Raw genomic sequence first — 17296 nt, 5'->3', positions numbered from 1 at the left:
AGGGCCCTTCCTTTGCATCATGCGCCTAGTTCTCATTGCCGAAAGTCTGGGCTTGGGGGATGGAGGAGGAGAGGTGGTGGTGGTGGTGGTGGTGGTGGTGGTGGTGGAGGGAGCCACTGAGATGCGCCTGTCACAGCCTCTCTCTGTTCGCTCGCTCCGAGTCATTCTGCGCAACGAGGCAGGCTCAACCCTGACGGGTGGCCATCATCCCAATGGCGACTCCGATTCCCAACTCTCCCTTGAAGGAGAGCCGATCGGCATCCGCGATGGGTTTGTCCAAACTTGTAAATCTTGTTTTGATAGACCCTATTGCTCCTGGTCGTGGTGCATTCTCCATACTTTGTCCGTGACTTGCAGTATTTTGCTTCAAGAGACGAATCAGGGTACTGAGTCTACTGACTCATGACTACAGGAATACCGTACTGTTGCACGTCTGTTTCTGAATCTGTCGAGAGATTGCACCCCCCCCCCCCCCCCCCCCCCCCATAACCGGAACCGGTAACGGTCATTTGATCGGTTTTCAGAGGATGTTTGGTCCAAGTTGGTTTGTGCTCGTGCCAAAAGATATGATCAAGAGAGTTTCTTGTCCGAGTCCAATTCCATGGGTTGCGTGGGGTGCGTGAGTTGGGATTTGCGACCAAGCGTCAGCTGGGCCCCCCATTCTTCGCTGCCACCACCACCATCTCTCTTTCTCCTCTTCTCGCATTCTTTCAGTCCTTTTACGCCCCCCCCCCACTCTCTCGGCCGCGCGTGAACGAGCTCAGAAGGTCAGTGGATGGCTCTGAAACTCCGACTGCTGGCCGGTGGAATTCCACACCTGTGAGTAGGAAAGAGAGTCTTGTATTGGTCGTAGTCCGAGAGAGGCTCTGACTTCTTGTCCTATGACTAGTAACGCTAACTAATACACTACTAATTTCTACCTGATTTCCTACGGAGTAAGTTAGTAACGGACTCGCGCCAGTTTAGGAGCGTTGTCTTGTGTTCAACAAACTCCGTCTTGAGATGATTAGATCAATTGCTCTGAGCGATTGAGTCTCGCATGCTCTCGACGTCCTACTTGCATACATGAGACCTCGTTGTGCTTGTCCACGCGCTCAGGCTAATTCTCAAACGCCGTGGGTTTGCGCTGACTCGTGGGGGTTGGTGTACATTGTACAGTCGGTACAATCAATACAACTACAATCAACAATGTAGTTGTACTCCGTGAGTCCGTACTGTCCAGTGCAGTGCCGCGCCGCGCCTGCTCGAGGCAACCTGCCGGTGGTGTGTGTCTTGGAAAAGCCGAGTCTGCCGGTCTCAGTCTGACCAGGTTGGACCCACTCCCTCTTTAGCGCCTGAGCATGGGCCTTTGTGGATATGCATTGAGCATTCACTCTGGAGAGGCGAGAGTCGAGAGTCTCCACTCTTTCAGGTTGCAGGTACAAGAACGCGATCGACTCAAAGTCAAAAGTCTCCGAAATCTGAATAAGCTCTCTGGGTAAGCGTGTCGACGAAGAGATCCGATTTCAGATCTCATTCATCCAAGATGGACATTCAAGATGGAGAGTTCTCAAGAAGGGAGTCTTACATTTCAGAAAGCTCCTGTCCCCTAAGAGCATGAGTATCACGTCTTACCTCAAAGGTTTGCGATGGATGGTCTCGGTCATGGCGCAACAGCTCAAACGTGAAGCCTCTTCCTATACGACGGTCGCCCCATAGTTCATTACTCTTTGGATCATGATGCGATTCATGGACGAATGGAGCAATTATCATCCAAGGCATCACATGATCCCACATAGTACATGAATACATCAGGTTGACAGGTACTGTACTACGGCGATAAAGGAATCTACTATCTAACGATCTAACTAGTAGATTTAATCTACAGTACGAAAGGTATTCAGGACACGGTCATACGTACCGTACCGACTCTACCGAGTACTCACCAGCCGCGTCTACCAACGGGTCTCTTTCTGCAGTGTCGCCTTTTCCCCCTATCTTCATTATCTCCTCCCATTGATGCGCAAAAGCCACCCTCGAGCTGAGAAAGATAGAGCCAAGCATGTCCGGTCATTACACGCGAGACTTCCCGTTCCAGAACAAGCCAGGCGCTGTATCTGTACATCGGACCAGGGGGTCGACATGAGCCAAGAGGCAGCTCTTCTCGCCAATTGGTGCCCAGTCCGCGCGACTCGCAACTCGACCGAAAAGACAAGTGGAAAAAAAAAGGCCCTTTTATTTTCCCACTCTTGCTGTACGGTTCAGCCGGGTCTCTGATCGTCAATTTCAATACTTATCCAGAAGCAGGGCATCGCAGAGCTGCGCTGCACCACGCTTCAAGGCGCATCTAGGAACAATCTCCTTGGTCATTCTCACTGGACGATCATATTCATTTTGACTGCTTGTCTCTCAAGGTTGAGCGTGGAGTAGAGCGGGGAGGGGCAAGGCTCGATCGCGCCAACGCGCCAGGCGAACTGCCGCAGTCCTTCAGCCAGCCCGATTAGTTTACTGTATTTCCCCGGGGGAAATGTCACATTCTGTGGCATGTGGGAAGTGAAAGAACGTGCTGAAGCTTGGGGTTGGAGGGGGTTCGGAACAGGGACAGGGATGATGCGGTTAGCGACGAGACCAATAGAAGGGCGATTGATGTGGACGTGGACGTTGACATTGACGTTGACACTTTTGGCTGCAGACACTTTATTCGGAAGCTCGTTGAGGCGGTCAATCTGGTGAAGAGGATGGATGTCCACGACTCTGAACTTGTAGTGGCATTGAAATGGTAGTCGCCTTGTTAGAAAGTGTTCTGTGCAGTGTGCGCGGTGCTCCACCGAGAACAAGATGATGTTTTCAGTCTACACTCTATATAGTGTAGACTTACAGGAGGTAGTTCGTGCCACTGCCCTACTCTGTATAACGATATCATTACTAGAATTCAGTTATCCACTAGAGTGACCACACTCACACACAAAGTAAGTGAGTCGTAGTTCCAACCCCCCAAACACTCGGCCTATCTCAGAAAAAGAAATGAAAACTCGATCGCACAGCTTGACCTCGATCTTCTCCCCTTCGGAGACCCCCATCCGCCGCCTTGAGCAAGTCTACCATGATCTCCGTCTAATGTAACAAGCAAGCCGATCAACACCGTGCAATGGATTCGCCAGACCATAGCGCAGTGGCAGACAAACTGAGTCTTTTTCACAGATATCATATTGGTTCCACTTTCCTTGGGAGATCGTCCAACGCCTCTTCCTGTTCAACTTCGTCTAGAGTCTAGACTGTGCCAGTGACGGCCGTGGTCACTGGTCCGTGGCCGTCCCTTTCACGACATCCACATATTCGAAGCAGTCTCGATCAAGTCTCGGGTAGTTCCCAGACCACTGAAAGGGACGAGATGCAATGAACACGCAGCTGAAGGATTGAGAAATGAAGCAGGGCCTAGCCTACTACTGAGTCACTGACTACTCGTACCTAGTAACCAGTGACCACTGCCTACGGAACATGTAAAGACCAAAACAGATAGAGAGGTAGGTCAAGTCTGCGGAATGTCGCCCCATTTAGTTCTCGTGCATCTACGGTTGATGCATGGCTGCATGGAGACGAGCGTGGTCGCAGTGTTGCACTGCCATACCTAATCGATGCATGGTCGGATCGTCGGCCGTTGAACTGTGGCGCGGTCTCCCGTCTTTGCTTGGGCTTTCTGTATCCACGTTGAAGACATGTTCCGGTTGTATATGCCCGCTATACAGACTACTGAGGCTAGTAGCTACTAGCTAGATGCTAAGATGAAATGGAGCCTAGAGCAGGCACTTCTCGCACTTCCCTTTTTAGTTGGCGAATATCAAAATGAATACTTATTCAAAGGCAAGTTTCTCAGCACGACTGCTTGTGGATCGATGATTCAGGACCGAGACGAACGAGAGGGCCCCAACTTGACCAAAGTAGACGACCGTGTTCTTTATCGGTCGGAATCCCCAGCCACGTACAGAGCGTCACCGGTTGACGAAGGTCTCTCTAAAAGGAACAAAATCAAGCTTCGACCGGCCCAGATAAGAAAACGCTCGCGTCAATCGCCCGTGCGTTGAATGAACTCGCTCTCACGACTCGTCACGGACGCTCGACGTAATCGTGTAAACTCTCTGTTGGGTACCTACAATCGAAACCAAGGGGAATAAACTTTGCCCCGACTGAGTCAAGAGACGTAACCTTGTCTCTTCCTGAATAAGCACAGGCACTACTGTATGAGTGTCAGTGTCTGTATGATCGGTTCCGACAGTAGTGTGGATCTCTGATCATCCTCGACCAGCATCGACAAGGCACGGGTCCTACCGTCGTCGTATGCTGAATTGTCGTGGTCTCCACGAAAAAAACAACCCGGCCCGAAAGGAGCTGAGTGGACACTGGAGTACTCGAGTACTGGACGCACTGGACGGTTGCTGGCCTTGTTACCCACTTTTTCCAAAAACGAGAGTGTCCTATTTCCCCATTTCCCATTTCCAACCTCACACTAGTCACGTTAATCGGACGGTGCACGCCGCGCGGAGATTTCTCCACTCGCAGCCGAGTTCTCGTTGAGTCGTTCACGATCGACGATTGTGACCAATGGATAATCTAAACGCCTATCGTAGAATCGAGGTTGCATCGGTTCGCGCCCTGCGAGTTATATGTGGTGAATTTTGTGATCAGCTTCGCTTTTCACTTGCGTTGAACGGAACGTCTGCTGCGTTTGAAGGACCGGAAGTACCGGTCGATCTTTAGGTGTCTTGTCGAAGACATGACAGCAGGGACGAAGATGAGGGAAGTGGTACTATGATAGTCATATGCAATCTCAAGGTACAGTAGTGTAACTGAGCTGGTTCTGGTTCTTCTGAAAGACTGGAAGCACGATCGTGGAGTCATTCCAGATTCTAAACCATTACCTGGTCCAGTAACCCCCATATATACAGCCACCTACCCGTAAGTCACGTAGCAAACACCTTAAGCAACTACCCAGCAAAACAATCTCACGGCATCTATCAGCAACGATATTCGGCCATCAAGGTGAGCCTAGGGCCCATCGTCTAGATCTCGGGTCGTAGAGACCCCTGCTTCTGGTCGCGATTCCGTCGGTCTAGTACTTCCAGACGTAGCTTGTACTCCGATGCTTGAGAACCTGGATCAGTTGAATCAGTGACCCGGGACCACTTGGACGGTCGCTGATCCGGCCGAGAACTTGATTGAAATCACGATCTACAGCCGACGCTCAGGTACTCCATGTACTGCGAAGTGCACACTGCACAGTGCTCAATCTTTTCGAAGCCGGCGTCCTAGAGAAGTTGTTCATGTACGTACAGCAGTACTAGGCTACTAGCAGTAGCAGTAGCACAGGAGCACTAGCCTGGCACCTGCTCGCTGCTGTACCGATACAATTCTCATCGTGGCTGTACTTCCACCTCAGACTTGACTCGTTCTGTCCTGACCCTAGAGGCAAACCGTGCACACAGACGCGCCAGTGATGACAGATTTGGCGCCTATTCACGCAACGATCACTCGGCGCTCGATCATGAGTGACACCCCATGTGGCATGTCGCCATGTACTGTAAGCATTTGAAACGAGAAAACAGTAAACAGTAAACACTCGTGTTGAACACGGTCGGCCTTTCCCTTTCGGACCCCCTGATCACACAGCCTTAGCGAAGGCGAGGGAGGAGGCGGGCACGAGGATCAGTGCACATCTGCACCCGACCGAAAGAGGAGATCAGCCCCCCCGCCCCCCAAGTGCCACCCTCGGCCCCATCCACCCCATCTTCGGCCATGGACATGCCCCGAGAACCTTCCAAGGCTGTGATCGGCCTTTGTAACGTACATGTCTGGAGTTGATGCTGGAGAAGATTAGCGATGCACGTCTACAGGGAGAGTCATGGTTGTTTTCGATTATTCCTAGGAGCTTGACAGTTGCTTCGCTGTTCATCCGCATTTCGTCTTCGTGTGATTTCTTGATCTTGTCGACCATCCGGCCTATCACCAATAGTTGTCGTGATCTCGTGAAGCGAAGGTAGTAAGTAGGTACCTTAAAATAGGCGAAGCCAAGTATCCGGCACAGGTGCCTGGGAGTAAAACGTCTTCGATCTTTCAATTTCTACGCCTGGATGTTGCATAACCTCAGCCAAGACTATTCCTACTTCCCCGCTGAATAGTCAACTCGCTATCTATTATCTCATCAAGTCTGAGACTGTGGTCTTTTGGGGTACCTACGTAGGAACGTATAACACTCGACCATTATGCCGCGCACACGGCCGGACGCCAAGAAACCAGATTTCAGATTCCCAATCTCGGCATCGAGTCTTGTGCTCGCATCCATCTCGCCGAACCCAGGATCCGATGGATTGCCCAGCAGATCGTTCTCTAAGCTCCATACAACTGCGCCGTCGTAACAACAAGCACCACAGGACCGGCCTACCATGGCATGTGATGTCGTGCTATAGTGGCAAAGAGCATCGCAAAGAAAAAAGAAATACCTCTCTCCTCAAACCTCCGAGTACTCTCCCTCTGGTCTTTTATTCCCCATCTCGGTACCATCTATTCTCCGAATCTCGATTGATCTTCCTCTTCCTGTCTTCCGCCTTCCACTCTGGCGAGGTTCCGTTGATCGATACCCAGTTGATATCCACTTGTCTCGAGTGAACCCGCGTATCATAGTGATGGGACCCGCTCCTCTTGTCCTGGATATAGCTTAGTACGCTTTGCTGTAGCTTTGGATCGTGCACATCGCTTTCTGAAGAACGCAGAGCTCGAGGCTACTGTGCTCAGATGCTGCCTTTGGGGGGGGTCGGCGTTACGCCGAGGTAGAGTCCCTGTGGTGTGGGGTACCTGGGTATCTCAGGTCCCCTGCGACCACTGACCACTGTTCAGTGATGAGTGAACAGTGCTGTGGCTCGTCGAACACTATAAAAATGGATTGTCGGTTTCTGGCTTGGCACATGGAAATATCTCGCTTATTTCTATTGCTGATAGTTCTTTTTCCGATAGACTGGAGAGACTGAATGATCAAGCCTTTGAATAAGGGAGAAACTCATCTTGCCAATGCAAGTACAATAGAACCCCTCGGCGTCAATTCCCTGCGGCAGACGAATGTTCATGCTCGCTCTCTCTTGCTTATAACGAACCGACAGTACATCGCATGATCGCACCATTTGCCGGCTTCCGGTGGAGATTCAATTCCCTTTAATGGATCCTCGATGGCTGCACGGACTGTCTCTCTCTCACTCACTCACTCTCTCTCTCCACCCGTCGTGTCAATCCTTCCGTACGGCGTACGGTAGTGTATCTGGAAATTATCTTGCCTTGCTGATCCTCCACAGTGGAGATTTATTTTCCTGTACGAGTCGCCAAAGAGATAGGTCGTGATCACACCCAGAAGGTATTTTGTAAACCTCAGACCATCGCGATAAACTAACCGATTGTTCTATTGTCCCCGGCCCACTGCCCACAGCCCACACAGCACGCTATAGTGGACGTGCATCCCAGTCTCCACTCCGTGCGCCGCCGTCCGCACTCCACTCTTACTACGGCCACCGTGCTCAGTTCTCACTGTTTCGTGTGTAACTTGATCTCGAGCAGGCTAGTGTCCCCGAGGTTCCACCTGGATAATCCCGGTCGCTCCCGGGTGTATTGGACCTTGTGCAGGACAGAATACAGATGGTGCTTCCGGGCAAGACTGCACGGGTCTACAGTGCAGAAAGGTCTGCAGAAGATTGAACGGAGGGGTCGAGCTCAAAGATTCATGTGAGAGGTCTTTGATGGTGTTTTTGTCGAATTCGCTAGTGCCGTGGAATCCACTGTGATTTGATCCAGTATTCCTACTATTCAGTATTCACTGTATCCCGTATCGTGCGATGGAGCTATTTCCCTGGTTTGAGGAAAGTACGTGCACGTGCTGTACCTGTATGGGTCTGGTGAGGATTTCCTTTCCACTTGTAGGACGCAGACGCGGACGAGGACGAGGTATGGCCTTTTTTTTCCCCCACAGAATCTACATCAACAGCTCATCTGTTTACCAGGGTCCGGTAGAATCTTCGTGTATTCATGCTGAGATAGAAAATATACATAAAAAGGCCCATCTAGCCCGAGTCAACTACGCAGCACAGTCCTACGAGTTACTACCAGTCTACGACAGCAAAGCCCGCACTCCCAAATTCAATAGTACTTCCTTCCTGTCCGTACCACTACCTAATTGACCCAATGATCTAGCGATATATACTATATAGTCCACCGACCAGCCATCCAGACCCGTAAGCTCGTACAGTAGCACATGCTTTTCGTTGCACCCGACTTCTCTACAGATAACTTCCAACGATCCGCCATCGGTCGAACATCAAGTGGGCCACTGGACTGGACCACCCGAGTAATATGGACCTTGACCCTCCGCCGCTAGTTAAGACCCATCTCGGACAACGCTAACCACCTTTTGACAGACGGAACGGCCGCGATGACATGCAGCTGGGGGATGTTGACCATTCCGCGTCGGTGGAGACTGGATCTGGTCCAAACGGGGGGCTGAGAAAGCGAGCTCGGAATGGGCAAGGGGCGAGATTGCGTATGTCAAGCTGTGATGGGAGAATTTGCCGTCGTTGCGATGGATAGATGGGATCTGTTTCGGCTGTGTGACTGGTGAAGAGGAGAGGAGAGTAGATGGGACTAGAGTGCTGTCCACCGCAATTTATCACAATAGTACAGAGGATGACTTCTAAGCACAAAAGGCCCTTTGAGGCGTAAGGCATCATCGTGCGATAGTGAGCAGTGACGGGTTAGCAAGCTTGGTGATGGACCTGCCCTGACTTGTGTCCTGCACTACTTGGCCCGTGTCTGGACAAAGAGGGGAAAAGGGTCGATCGTGTGGATTCCTTCCCCTCATCTCCAGGACGCCTCAACTGGGCGTTCTTCCAACGCCCCCGGGAGCATGTGGGAATTATGGATGATGGGTTTCTGACTTCTGTGTGAAGCAGAAGAGTCGAGTATTCTCACGGGCTTGCTTTTTCTAGCGAATTGCAGCGATTACCTCACGGGCGGAAGATTTTTTTCCAGTAGACACTCTGGATGTGAGTTGGATATATTGGACTGGAGACATGTTGTACACTGTACAACTGCACTGTACAATATACACTAAACAGTAGTAGTAGTCATGGTTTTTGCTGCCTATAATCATAGCGATCTGACGAGGGTAAACCAACCCAGATGGAACCATTGAAGCACGACTTATCTCTGCACGACTTATCTCTGAGCTGACGGGTTATCTCAGAATACATGGATCGCCCATACTACCAGACGGGTGCAAAGCAACCACCAAATCCATGAGCTTATCCTCCAAGGTTCAAACATCGCATCGAGCCAGAGAAGCACCGTCTCCTTAACGCTGTGCAAGCTAGCTCGGTGTTTCGAAATCCCTGCTAATTCCCCTTTCGGGACGGGGCACAAGTAACGCCAGCCACCTTGGCTTCTTTCACTTCCTTTCCCCATTCACTCAAAAAACATCCTATCCTCTTTGTACTAGTATTCACCCACCCCCCAAAGACTCTACTCCGCCGAGGTGCACCGATTCAAAAATCACGACTGATTCGGTACGGCATGCGGTAGGCTCGGAGAATTGATCCAGATTAGTCAGTGGTTCTTGAGTTGTGGCTTTTTGTTTCTTTTTTTCTCTCGTGTTAGAGGCGTTCGCGGATCATGCAACCCGGACCTCGCGGTGGGTTAAGTTCCTTGCAATGGAGGCTATTCCTGTTTTCGAACGGACCTTTTTCCCCAGGGTAACACTGTCGACGTACTTTGTTCGCTGGTGTGGGAATTGCGATTTCGTTGACGTGGTTTCGGGATAAAGCATGGATTTCGTCGCTGGGTGAAATGATGCTTTGGAATCGTCATCGTCGGTTGAGCTCGTCTTTCATCAATTCTTTGGCCGTATAGAAATGGTACGGTGACGCCAAAACAACACAGATCAGATAAGCCTTTCTCGTCCCTGAAGTGACGATATACTCGTACCCGGCATGTGGCTGTCCTGTCCAACCCGATGCTCGAAACCTTTGAACATTCATCTTCATCGGCCGAAACAAAAAAGCAGGGTAAAAAAAGGCCATATATCAGCCACAGCAGGGTTCTTCCTCTTCCAATCCTCGTTAGTTTTTTTTTTCCACCACTAGAAAAACAAAAGTATGACAAAGACCGAAATGAATTCTGAAAGCAGTGAAGTAACTAGACGCCTAGAAAAAGCAAAAGAAAGGCAAATCAAGGTTCCACTCCAAATCTCCGCGCCTTGTCAATGAACGGGATCGACCTCGGGCAGATCAGGGTGCGGACGGAGTTAGTGCCAGATCTAGTCTCAACGGTTTTGTTTTTCTTTTCTTCGTTCGGTTCCTATGTACTACCCTGGGGTGTTCCGGTCCACTGTTTTTTTATATTACCATGTGATAGTACCCACGGCAGTAGGGGAAATCAATGGTCCTATTTAGGCAGTGATACCGAATGTCTTGATGGAATTCTTCATCATAAATATCTGTAGATGTTGATATAGCTTGAGGTTGGTAGACTGAAAGGGCCAGGGTGTGATTTGCAGTGAGATTATAGTAATAGCCTAAAAGGAAATCAAATCAAACACCTTTCTTCTTCACGGGCTATATTTGTCGAGATCGTCATATCCGTTCTTTAGGGGCTAAGGAGGGACTCCGTCTTAGCGTCTTATTTTCGGCAGCCTTGACCATGGTTGGGAAGGACACAGGTGCATCCGAAGAAGAAACTAAGATAATAGTCTCATGCAGACGAAACCCCATTTGAGATAAGCGTGATAAGGGGGAGCACGCTGGAAGGCAAGCTTGTGAAGAATAGGAATGACCAGGAGTGGGCGAGAAAATCTCCGAGAGCGGGTGGTTGCTCGACGTGCTAGGAACGTAGGTATGGGAGAGGCTTCCATTGGCCTGGAAGAATTCCCGTTTCAATTCTGGAGTCAGGCTATGAGATGTTGGTGTTCTCTTCTTTTCTGTCATCGGAGAGTAGGTGCGTCCTTTTGCTCTGAAGATAGCTACGTGACCAGGGAATCTTTATACTAGGTGAGCAGAGAGTAGTGTTTAGAGGCAACAGAGTGGATAGAACGGTATTCTCAAGAAAGAGCGCCATCAAGAAGCTATCTCCGTGGTCAACCTTTGCACAATTCAGGCAGTCTCTTGTGCCTAAGAATGTATCGTGTACATCATCCGATGTCGGTACTTTGACTGTTGGACCGGGCACTTTCTCTTACTCAATGAAGCCAGATTACCCCTGTACTCGTACCTTTCGACCCCGAAATGGAAGTCTGACGGAACCTCACTTTTGATGTCCACAGAGACCGAGGTCTCACAATCCCATGTGAGAAGCTTGTCTCAAAGGGGATACGTCTGATAGCTCAGTCAGAGCAGTCATCACAAAGATGATATATGTCAATTGAGAGAAAAAATGATCCCAATAGATCAGGATACAGTCGAAGCGATTGATCGGAAGACAGGAACTGGAGGGGAGGCTTACTAAAAAACGCAGAGAAGGAAATGTGAAATTGCCATGAGCTAAACTTGAAGGCTCTTCGTAGGTAGTCTGCCACTGGCAGACGCACATGCTAGAAACCAATAAATACCACACAAATAGATCATAACGTCCACTTGTTCAATACTAGTGGTAGCTCTCACAGAATGAAAGGAAAATGACATCTTTGGCCATGAACAATCAATTCCTAGCGACCTGGCTGTTAGAAATCGAAGTTGAGAGTGAAAAACTAGAGGGCACCTCCTAGTCAAGTATCAGAAATGATCGTACGCATTTCTCCAAGCTTCTGCGATGCAATATTTACTTGGGTCGTCACTCGTCCGGTGTTCGACTCAAAGACAATACACAAGCCAGCGTGAGCCACGACATTTCAAATCATGTGTATGACATGTGGTCCTGCCGTTCACCGCAGTCCATAGCTTAGGTAGACTCTCTCTCCACAGGCAAATCTCGCCCTCCATCACGTTCTGCCGCTGCACCTACTCGTGTAGCTGTGTCTCATTACCATCTCGCGAGCATGACATATTCAAGACGTCCCAATCTCGCTGAATCGATTCTTCTCTTCCCTACCTCGTGAAAGCTCTGATGCCGTCGTTCACAGATCATATCGCCAATCGCACAATTCGTACTCCTCAGAGCCCCAGCACCCTCACACTCGCTTTATTGCCGTATTCGATCTCCAACAGAATACACTACTGCCTCACCTACTGTAGTTCCACCGACGAGACACTCGGAAGCTGGCACTTGCAGCCGAATATCTCCCGGTTCTCTCATAAGCCAATGAAGACCCAGTTCTTCCCCCCCCCCCCCCCCAAAGAGCCATCGTACTTTTCTTGACCCTGCGAATAAGCACATAAAGCCCGGACCGAGCGCGCTGAAACCCTTCCTCACAAGGGTATTAACGTAACCCGAACAGGCCCATCGTGCCGGTTCAACCGCGTCGGTATTGTCTGATCGCGCTTCGCTGCCACCGCATTGAGAGGGGTGCGTCGCGGCGCATATGCGGACTTGCTTCCAGCGCGGCAAGATGGTGAGTACAAGGTACTACAACGTACAATGTACAATGATGTACCTTGTTTCTGAGTTTATTTTTTTACCTTTTCGTTTTTAACCCGTGTTTGAATGTTTAGATTCTTCTCGTGTCATTTGCGTCTTTAGTATGACAGGGATTTTGCCGGTGGCCTTGCTTATTGAGGATGGAAGTAGAGCTTCGTGGCGGACAGAGGTTAGTTTGTCTCTTCTACTTTGGAGATCGACAAGACGGGCGATCTTGCCCTCGAAACTCAGTAGGTTTGATCCCGTCTGTGTCCATACTCAACAATACAACCTCAGTCCTTTTCGTCCTCATCAACCTTGTGGACCCACAGCATAATAGGTACATAGATCCGGACACCCGTCTGCACTGGGCTGGTACTTTGGGTGTTTAATATTCGCAGATCTTCATGTCTTACTCTATGACCAAGAAATGATGACATAGATAGACCATTTGAATATCTACGCAGACCTGGATCTGACGCACACAAAGAAGTACCCAGCTCTAGGAAGAAGAGCGCCCACTTACGCACTGTACATGTAAGTCGTACTTGACATCTGAGATCGTCGTCAGATACAAGAAGGAGCGAGTGATGAGAAATGAGAAATGAGAAATGGGAAATCGAACTCCAATCGTGACGTCAGGAAACATCGTAGACCGGGGTCAAGTACAAGCCGGGGGGCATCAACTGATTTGAATAATTCTCTTAGTGCCGGTGCCCTTTCTACGCCGGGACTGAAGTACCCTTAACTAAGGTACCGTTGTTTGACGTATCTGCTCATCTGCTGTAGTCCATTCGCACAGGAGGGAAGTAAATCCGCCTTCTGCTCTCCATTTCTCCCTTCCCTGCACCCACTGCTAGACACCCCTGATTAGCGATCAACAGCCGACATTCATGATCCCAGTGCGGTACTTCTGCTGGCTGTACAGTGAGCTTTCGAGGCTGCGGCCGAATCTCCGCGGAGCTATACTGTACCATGATCCGAATGGAGTACTTTGCCCCGTGAGCGATCACCAGGTAAAGAAGGGTAATGTGAGAACGGTGCGTCGTGGAGTTTTCGTTGGACTGGTACTAATTAGTTGCTCTAGAGGCTGCGGTTAGTTTTGGCTTGAATTAATAGTATGAAAGAGAAAATTTGTGAGGTGATGTGGTGTCGTGAATTTCTTGATCGATGTTTGAGAGGAGTAGGGTTTCACGGGGGTTTCCTTCTCTCGATCTGTCTATATAGGAGCAGTCTTGCCTCGCGGGATTATGTGCCTCGTCTGGGTGGATATAATCTGCCAGTCTTCTAGAACCTTGTGCCACAAAGTACCTGTCAACTGAATGGCACCTCGAAAGCGGGGCTCGCGACTAAGTTGAAAGTTCTAGTATGAATGAGTTTGGTACTACGTGGATGAGGCTTGCACTCACGAAAAGTCCTGCTCGCTAACTCTCTAGGACCTAGGTACCTACTACCTGACTCGGTATCTTCGTCCTATTGTACCACCAAAGAACAGCAGTCGCCGAAATTTGAAGCACATCAGCGCAAAGGAAAAAAAAAGTTACGTATCTATGGACAAGCCCCCACTGTACCTGCCACATATTTCCGTGTAGGTGCTGCTGCTGCTGCTACTACTAGTTGCTCCTACTGCTGGCAGTAATGATGCAGTGAGATCTGCTTTCTTCCACCGGAAGCATCTTGTACAATTCCCCCCGTTGCCGCTAATGCGCGCGAGAAATTACCTAGGATTAGACATGCGAAGAGTCGAAGTGGAGATGATCTAATTACCTGTACTCATTTTCCAACTCCTGTCGGGGACCTCCAGCTCGGGCCTATTAAGGTAATCTGAAGGCTGGGGTTGACGATCGACAGCGAGGGACATAGACGCTATGGTCGGTACTACATAAGAGGAGTAGGTATTGTACTTCAAGATAGCTTTCACATCTACAGTGTCTCTCCTTCCCCTCTATTCCGAGCCGAGAATTCCACCGAAGATTTTCTTGCTCAAGTCCTTGCAACATCTGACTGGTAGTCACGCTCGTATGTACCCTGCGAAATGCAGATGCACATGCAAATGCACGATCGAGGCTGGAGGGTCTAGGTAGATTCGGGGCTTGAAGCTACCGGTAAATGTATCATGCAGGATGACCCTTTGGGAAATTTGTATGCAACAACAAAAGTGTGCGTTCAAGGTTGTAGATTTTCGCACGAGGGACGGCCGACGAGGAAAATGGCGGGGCATCCGTAATGAAATAAACTGGGCGAAAAAAAGGGAGATATGAAGATGAATCTGGACCATATAGTATGGCGCGGGTGGTGATGTTGGCTTTTGTCTTAGAGGTAAGGTAATATGACCATTTTCCAACTGCTATGTTTATACTAATTTGATATTGCCGTGCTGGAAATTGTATAAATATCGACATTTAAAACTTGAATTCTGCTTGTCTCTGAAAGGCCGCTAAACTTCATGTAAGTTACTGGAGTATCTCAAGTCCAGACCTAAGCAAAAAAAGGCCAACTACAGCGGATGTGACCAGCTGAATGGGTGTGATTCGAACAATTAGTAGCTGAGACTCACCCAGTTCAGTAAAGAGGCACGCTTCATGGGATGACGCATATGTATCTGGGGTCTGGGAGCACGGACTGTACGTGGAACCCCTACGGGTCTAGGTACATGCATTCTAATCTTACTTGATCGGATAATGTAGTTTCGCAGAGCGAGGATGTCGGTACAAGCGATCAATTAAACTACCTACTATAACACACTCACATCTTGGAGCTCTCTCAAGCATTATCTCATCATTAATGGACTCGCTAAATCCCGACTTCTCCTTATATCTTTAATAGAAATCCAAAATCTATACATAAATACCGGATCGAAACCTATGCCTGTCACTGTGGGAGAAAAACGGGGCAAAGAAAAAGCAAGCATGGCCTCCGCAAAGTGAGCTATCATTTTCTGAAATGCCGAAGTTTTGAGCCTCAACCTTGTTTTACTGGGGGGATTGGCTTGACATATCACATTTTGATGTCGGACGAAGTGAGCGGACTAAGGGGAATTATTTAGTCCAGTGGCTTCCCCCTACTTCTTCTTTTCTTCTACTTGACTGTTATCTCATCTTTGTTCCGCTTCTGACTAGTAGTACATGACAGATGGATCAACGTTTCTTTCCCCGCTTGATCTGTCTCTGAGAGCCAAAGTGTCCAAGAACAGAGCACATCAATTATGAGCAGACACTCAGCAATCCACCACCACGAACTCACCCCCTACAAGGAATCGTGTAATGCTGCCGGCAACCGCCTCATCTGCGAGCATCTCCACTCAACTCACTCGGTCGGTCTCCATCGCCATCCAGCAGGATCAAAGCATGCCTGAAAATCGACTCCTCCAAAAAGTCCTATGGCTCCATAGAGGTCGAAATCTCCTTCTAACCCCTCCACCCCGCCGGCATCAGCGTCCACCTCCTCGTGCAAGTTCCATCCGCCAGCTGGGCGACCGTCTCGGGTAAAGAACACTTCCACCACGCACTTTCGCTTCGTGCCAAACATTGCATCCGCCATCGCGAGTGGATCCTTGGGTAGTGAGAGGGTCATGCCGATGCCCAGGGTCTCGCCGACACGAAATGGGGCCGTAAAGTCTCGTCCGCCCCAGGAGTCATTCACAAAGCGACAGCCGTCATCGGAAAAGACACCCAGACTACCACGCTCCCAGCCCGGCGAGCGCCACGAGGGATAGGGCTGCGCAGCAAAGCCCAGCGACAAGCCGCTGGCGTCACCGCCGGGACCGGCGCGAAGGGCGAACAACTTGATCTCAAAGTAGATCGTCTTTGCTTTCTCGGTGAGGAAGGGAGAATCCTGAGCGGCAAAGTACAAGGGTAGATGGGTCAGGACGCAGCAGTCACCATTGCGATCGGCCGTCCGACCAAACCAGTAGCCTGGGGCCGTGTGCGTGAGTTGGCCAGCGTATTCCCGCTGCTGGACGGGTCGCAGATCATGCTGGGCAACCGCCTGGTAGACGGGGTTCGACGGCACGACGGGCAGCCACAGCGGAGTGTGGTCGCAAAAGTCATGGGCGCGCTGCGCATCGTCGCTGGAGGCATTCCCGGTGCCGGAGCTGTAGTAGCCGGAGATTGGGGGTGGTGGAAAGACTGATGTATCAGGGACGGCCTCTTGCCAGTTGTGGTAGGGTGGAGGGTCACTCGGCGCTGAGGCTGAATGCTGGAAAGACTGCGGTGGGATGGTGGTGGGTGCAGGTGGTCCCCTAGGCGCTGATGACGTTGCGGCATCATAGCTTGGTGGGGGAATACTTTGGTCGTCATTTGTGAAGGGGTTAGTATGATGATAGCCCGGTGGTTGCGCCATAGTTGCCGAGAAGTTGTCTGCGGGTTACGACACAGTCGATGACTGGAAAAGTGGTCTCGAACGAGAGTTCCTTAAAGTTGGTAGCCGGGATTTTTGAGAGTCCCAAGACAAACAGCGATCTCACGAAAGAGCAGAAAGGAAGTTGAGGAGAGCAGCTCTTCAACCGCTCTGCTCTTCGGTCTTAGCCTCGCCAGTCGGGTCTTGGAGGCTGTGAGACGTGACACCTCAGGGCCAGCGGGGCTGTGCGGGTAGGCAAAGCCATGGCTCGTCGAACGGGTAAATCAACGAGCTGCGTGGTTCATCTCCACAAGACCGTACACTGCCAAGTTGGCAACCATTATTGCCTTCCTTGGTCGGACGAGGTTGAATTTATAGACCATAGTAGTATCTTTCTGTGTGAGAA

At 50.1% G+C, this 17296-nt stretch overlaps 2 protein-coding genes across 2 annotated transcripts; one reads left to right on the top strand and one right to left on the bottom strand.

Moving 5' to 3' along the window:
* Nucleotides 1–19: 19 nt before the first annotated feature.
* On the top strand, nt 20–350 carry N7539_006903 (uncharacterized protein; the record flags this gene model as incomplete). Its single annotated transcript, XM_056936504.1, is given in 2 exon segments — nt 20–284; nt 304–350. 2 exon segments carry the CDS (start codon nt 20–22, stop codon nt 348–350), a joined length of 312 nt encoding a protein of 103 aa, XP_056788439.1.
* A 15508-nt stretch (nt 351–15858) lies between these two features.
* Nucleotides 15859–16893, bottom strand: N7539_006902 (SSH4 family protein; the record flags this gene model as incomplete). The annotated part of the gene is made up of 1 exon (XM_056936503.1): nt 15859–16893. One exon carries the CDS (start codon nt 16891–16893, stop codon nt 15859–15861), a length of 1035 nt encoding a protein of 344 aa, XP_056788438.1.
* Between the last annotated feature and the right edge of the window lie 403 nt (nt 16894–17296).

This window comes from Penicillium diatomitis (assembly GCF_028827545.1).
Source record: "Penicillium diatomitis strain IBT 30728 chromosome Unknown utg000009l_segment0_segment0, whole genome shotgun sequence".
In the NCBI taxonomy this organism is placed as follows: Eukaryota; Fungi; Ascomycota; class Eurotiomycetes; order Eurotiales; family Aspergillaceae; genus Penicillium; species Penicillium diatomitis.
The sequence above is the reverse complement of the archived record's forward strand: the minus strand, read 5'-3'. Positions and strand labels throughout refer to the sequence as shown.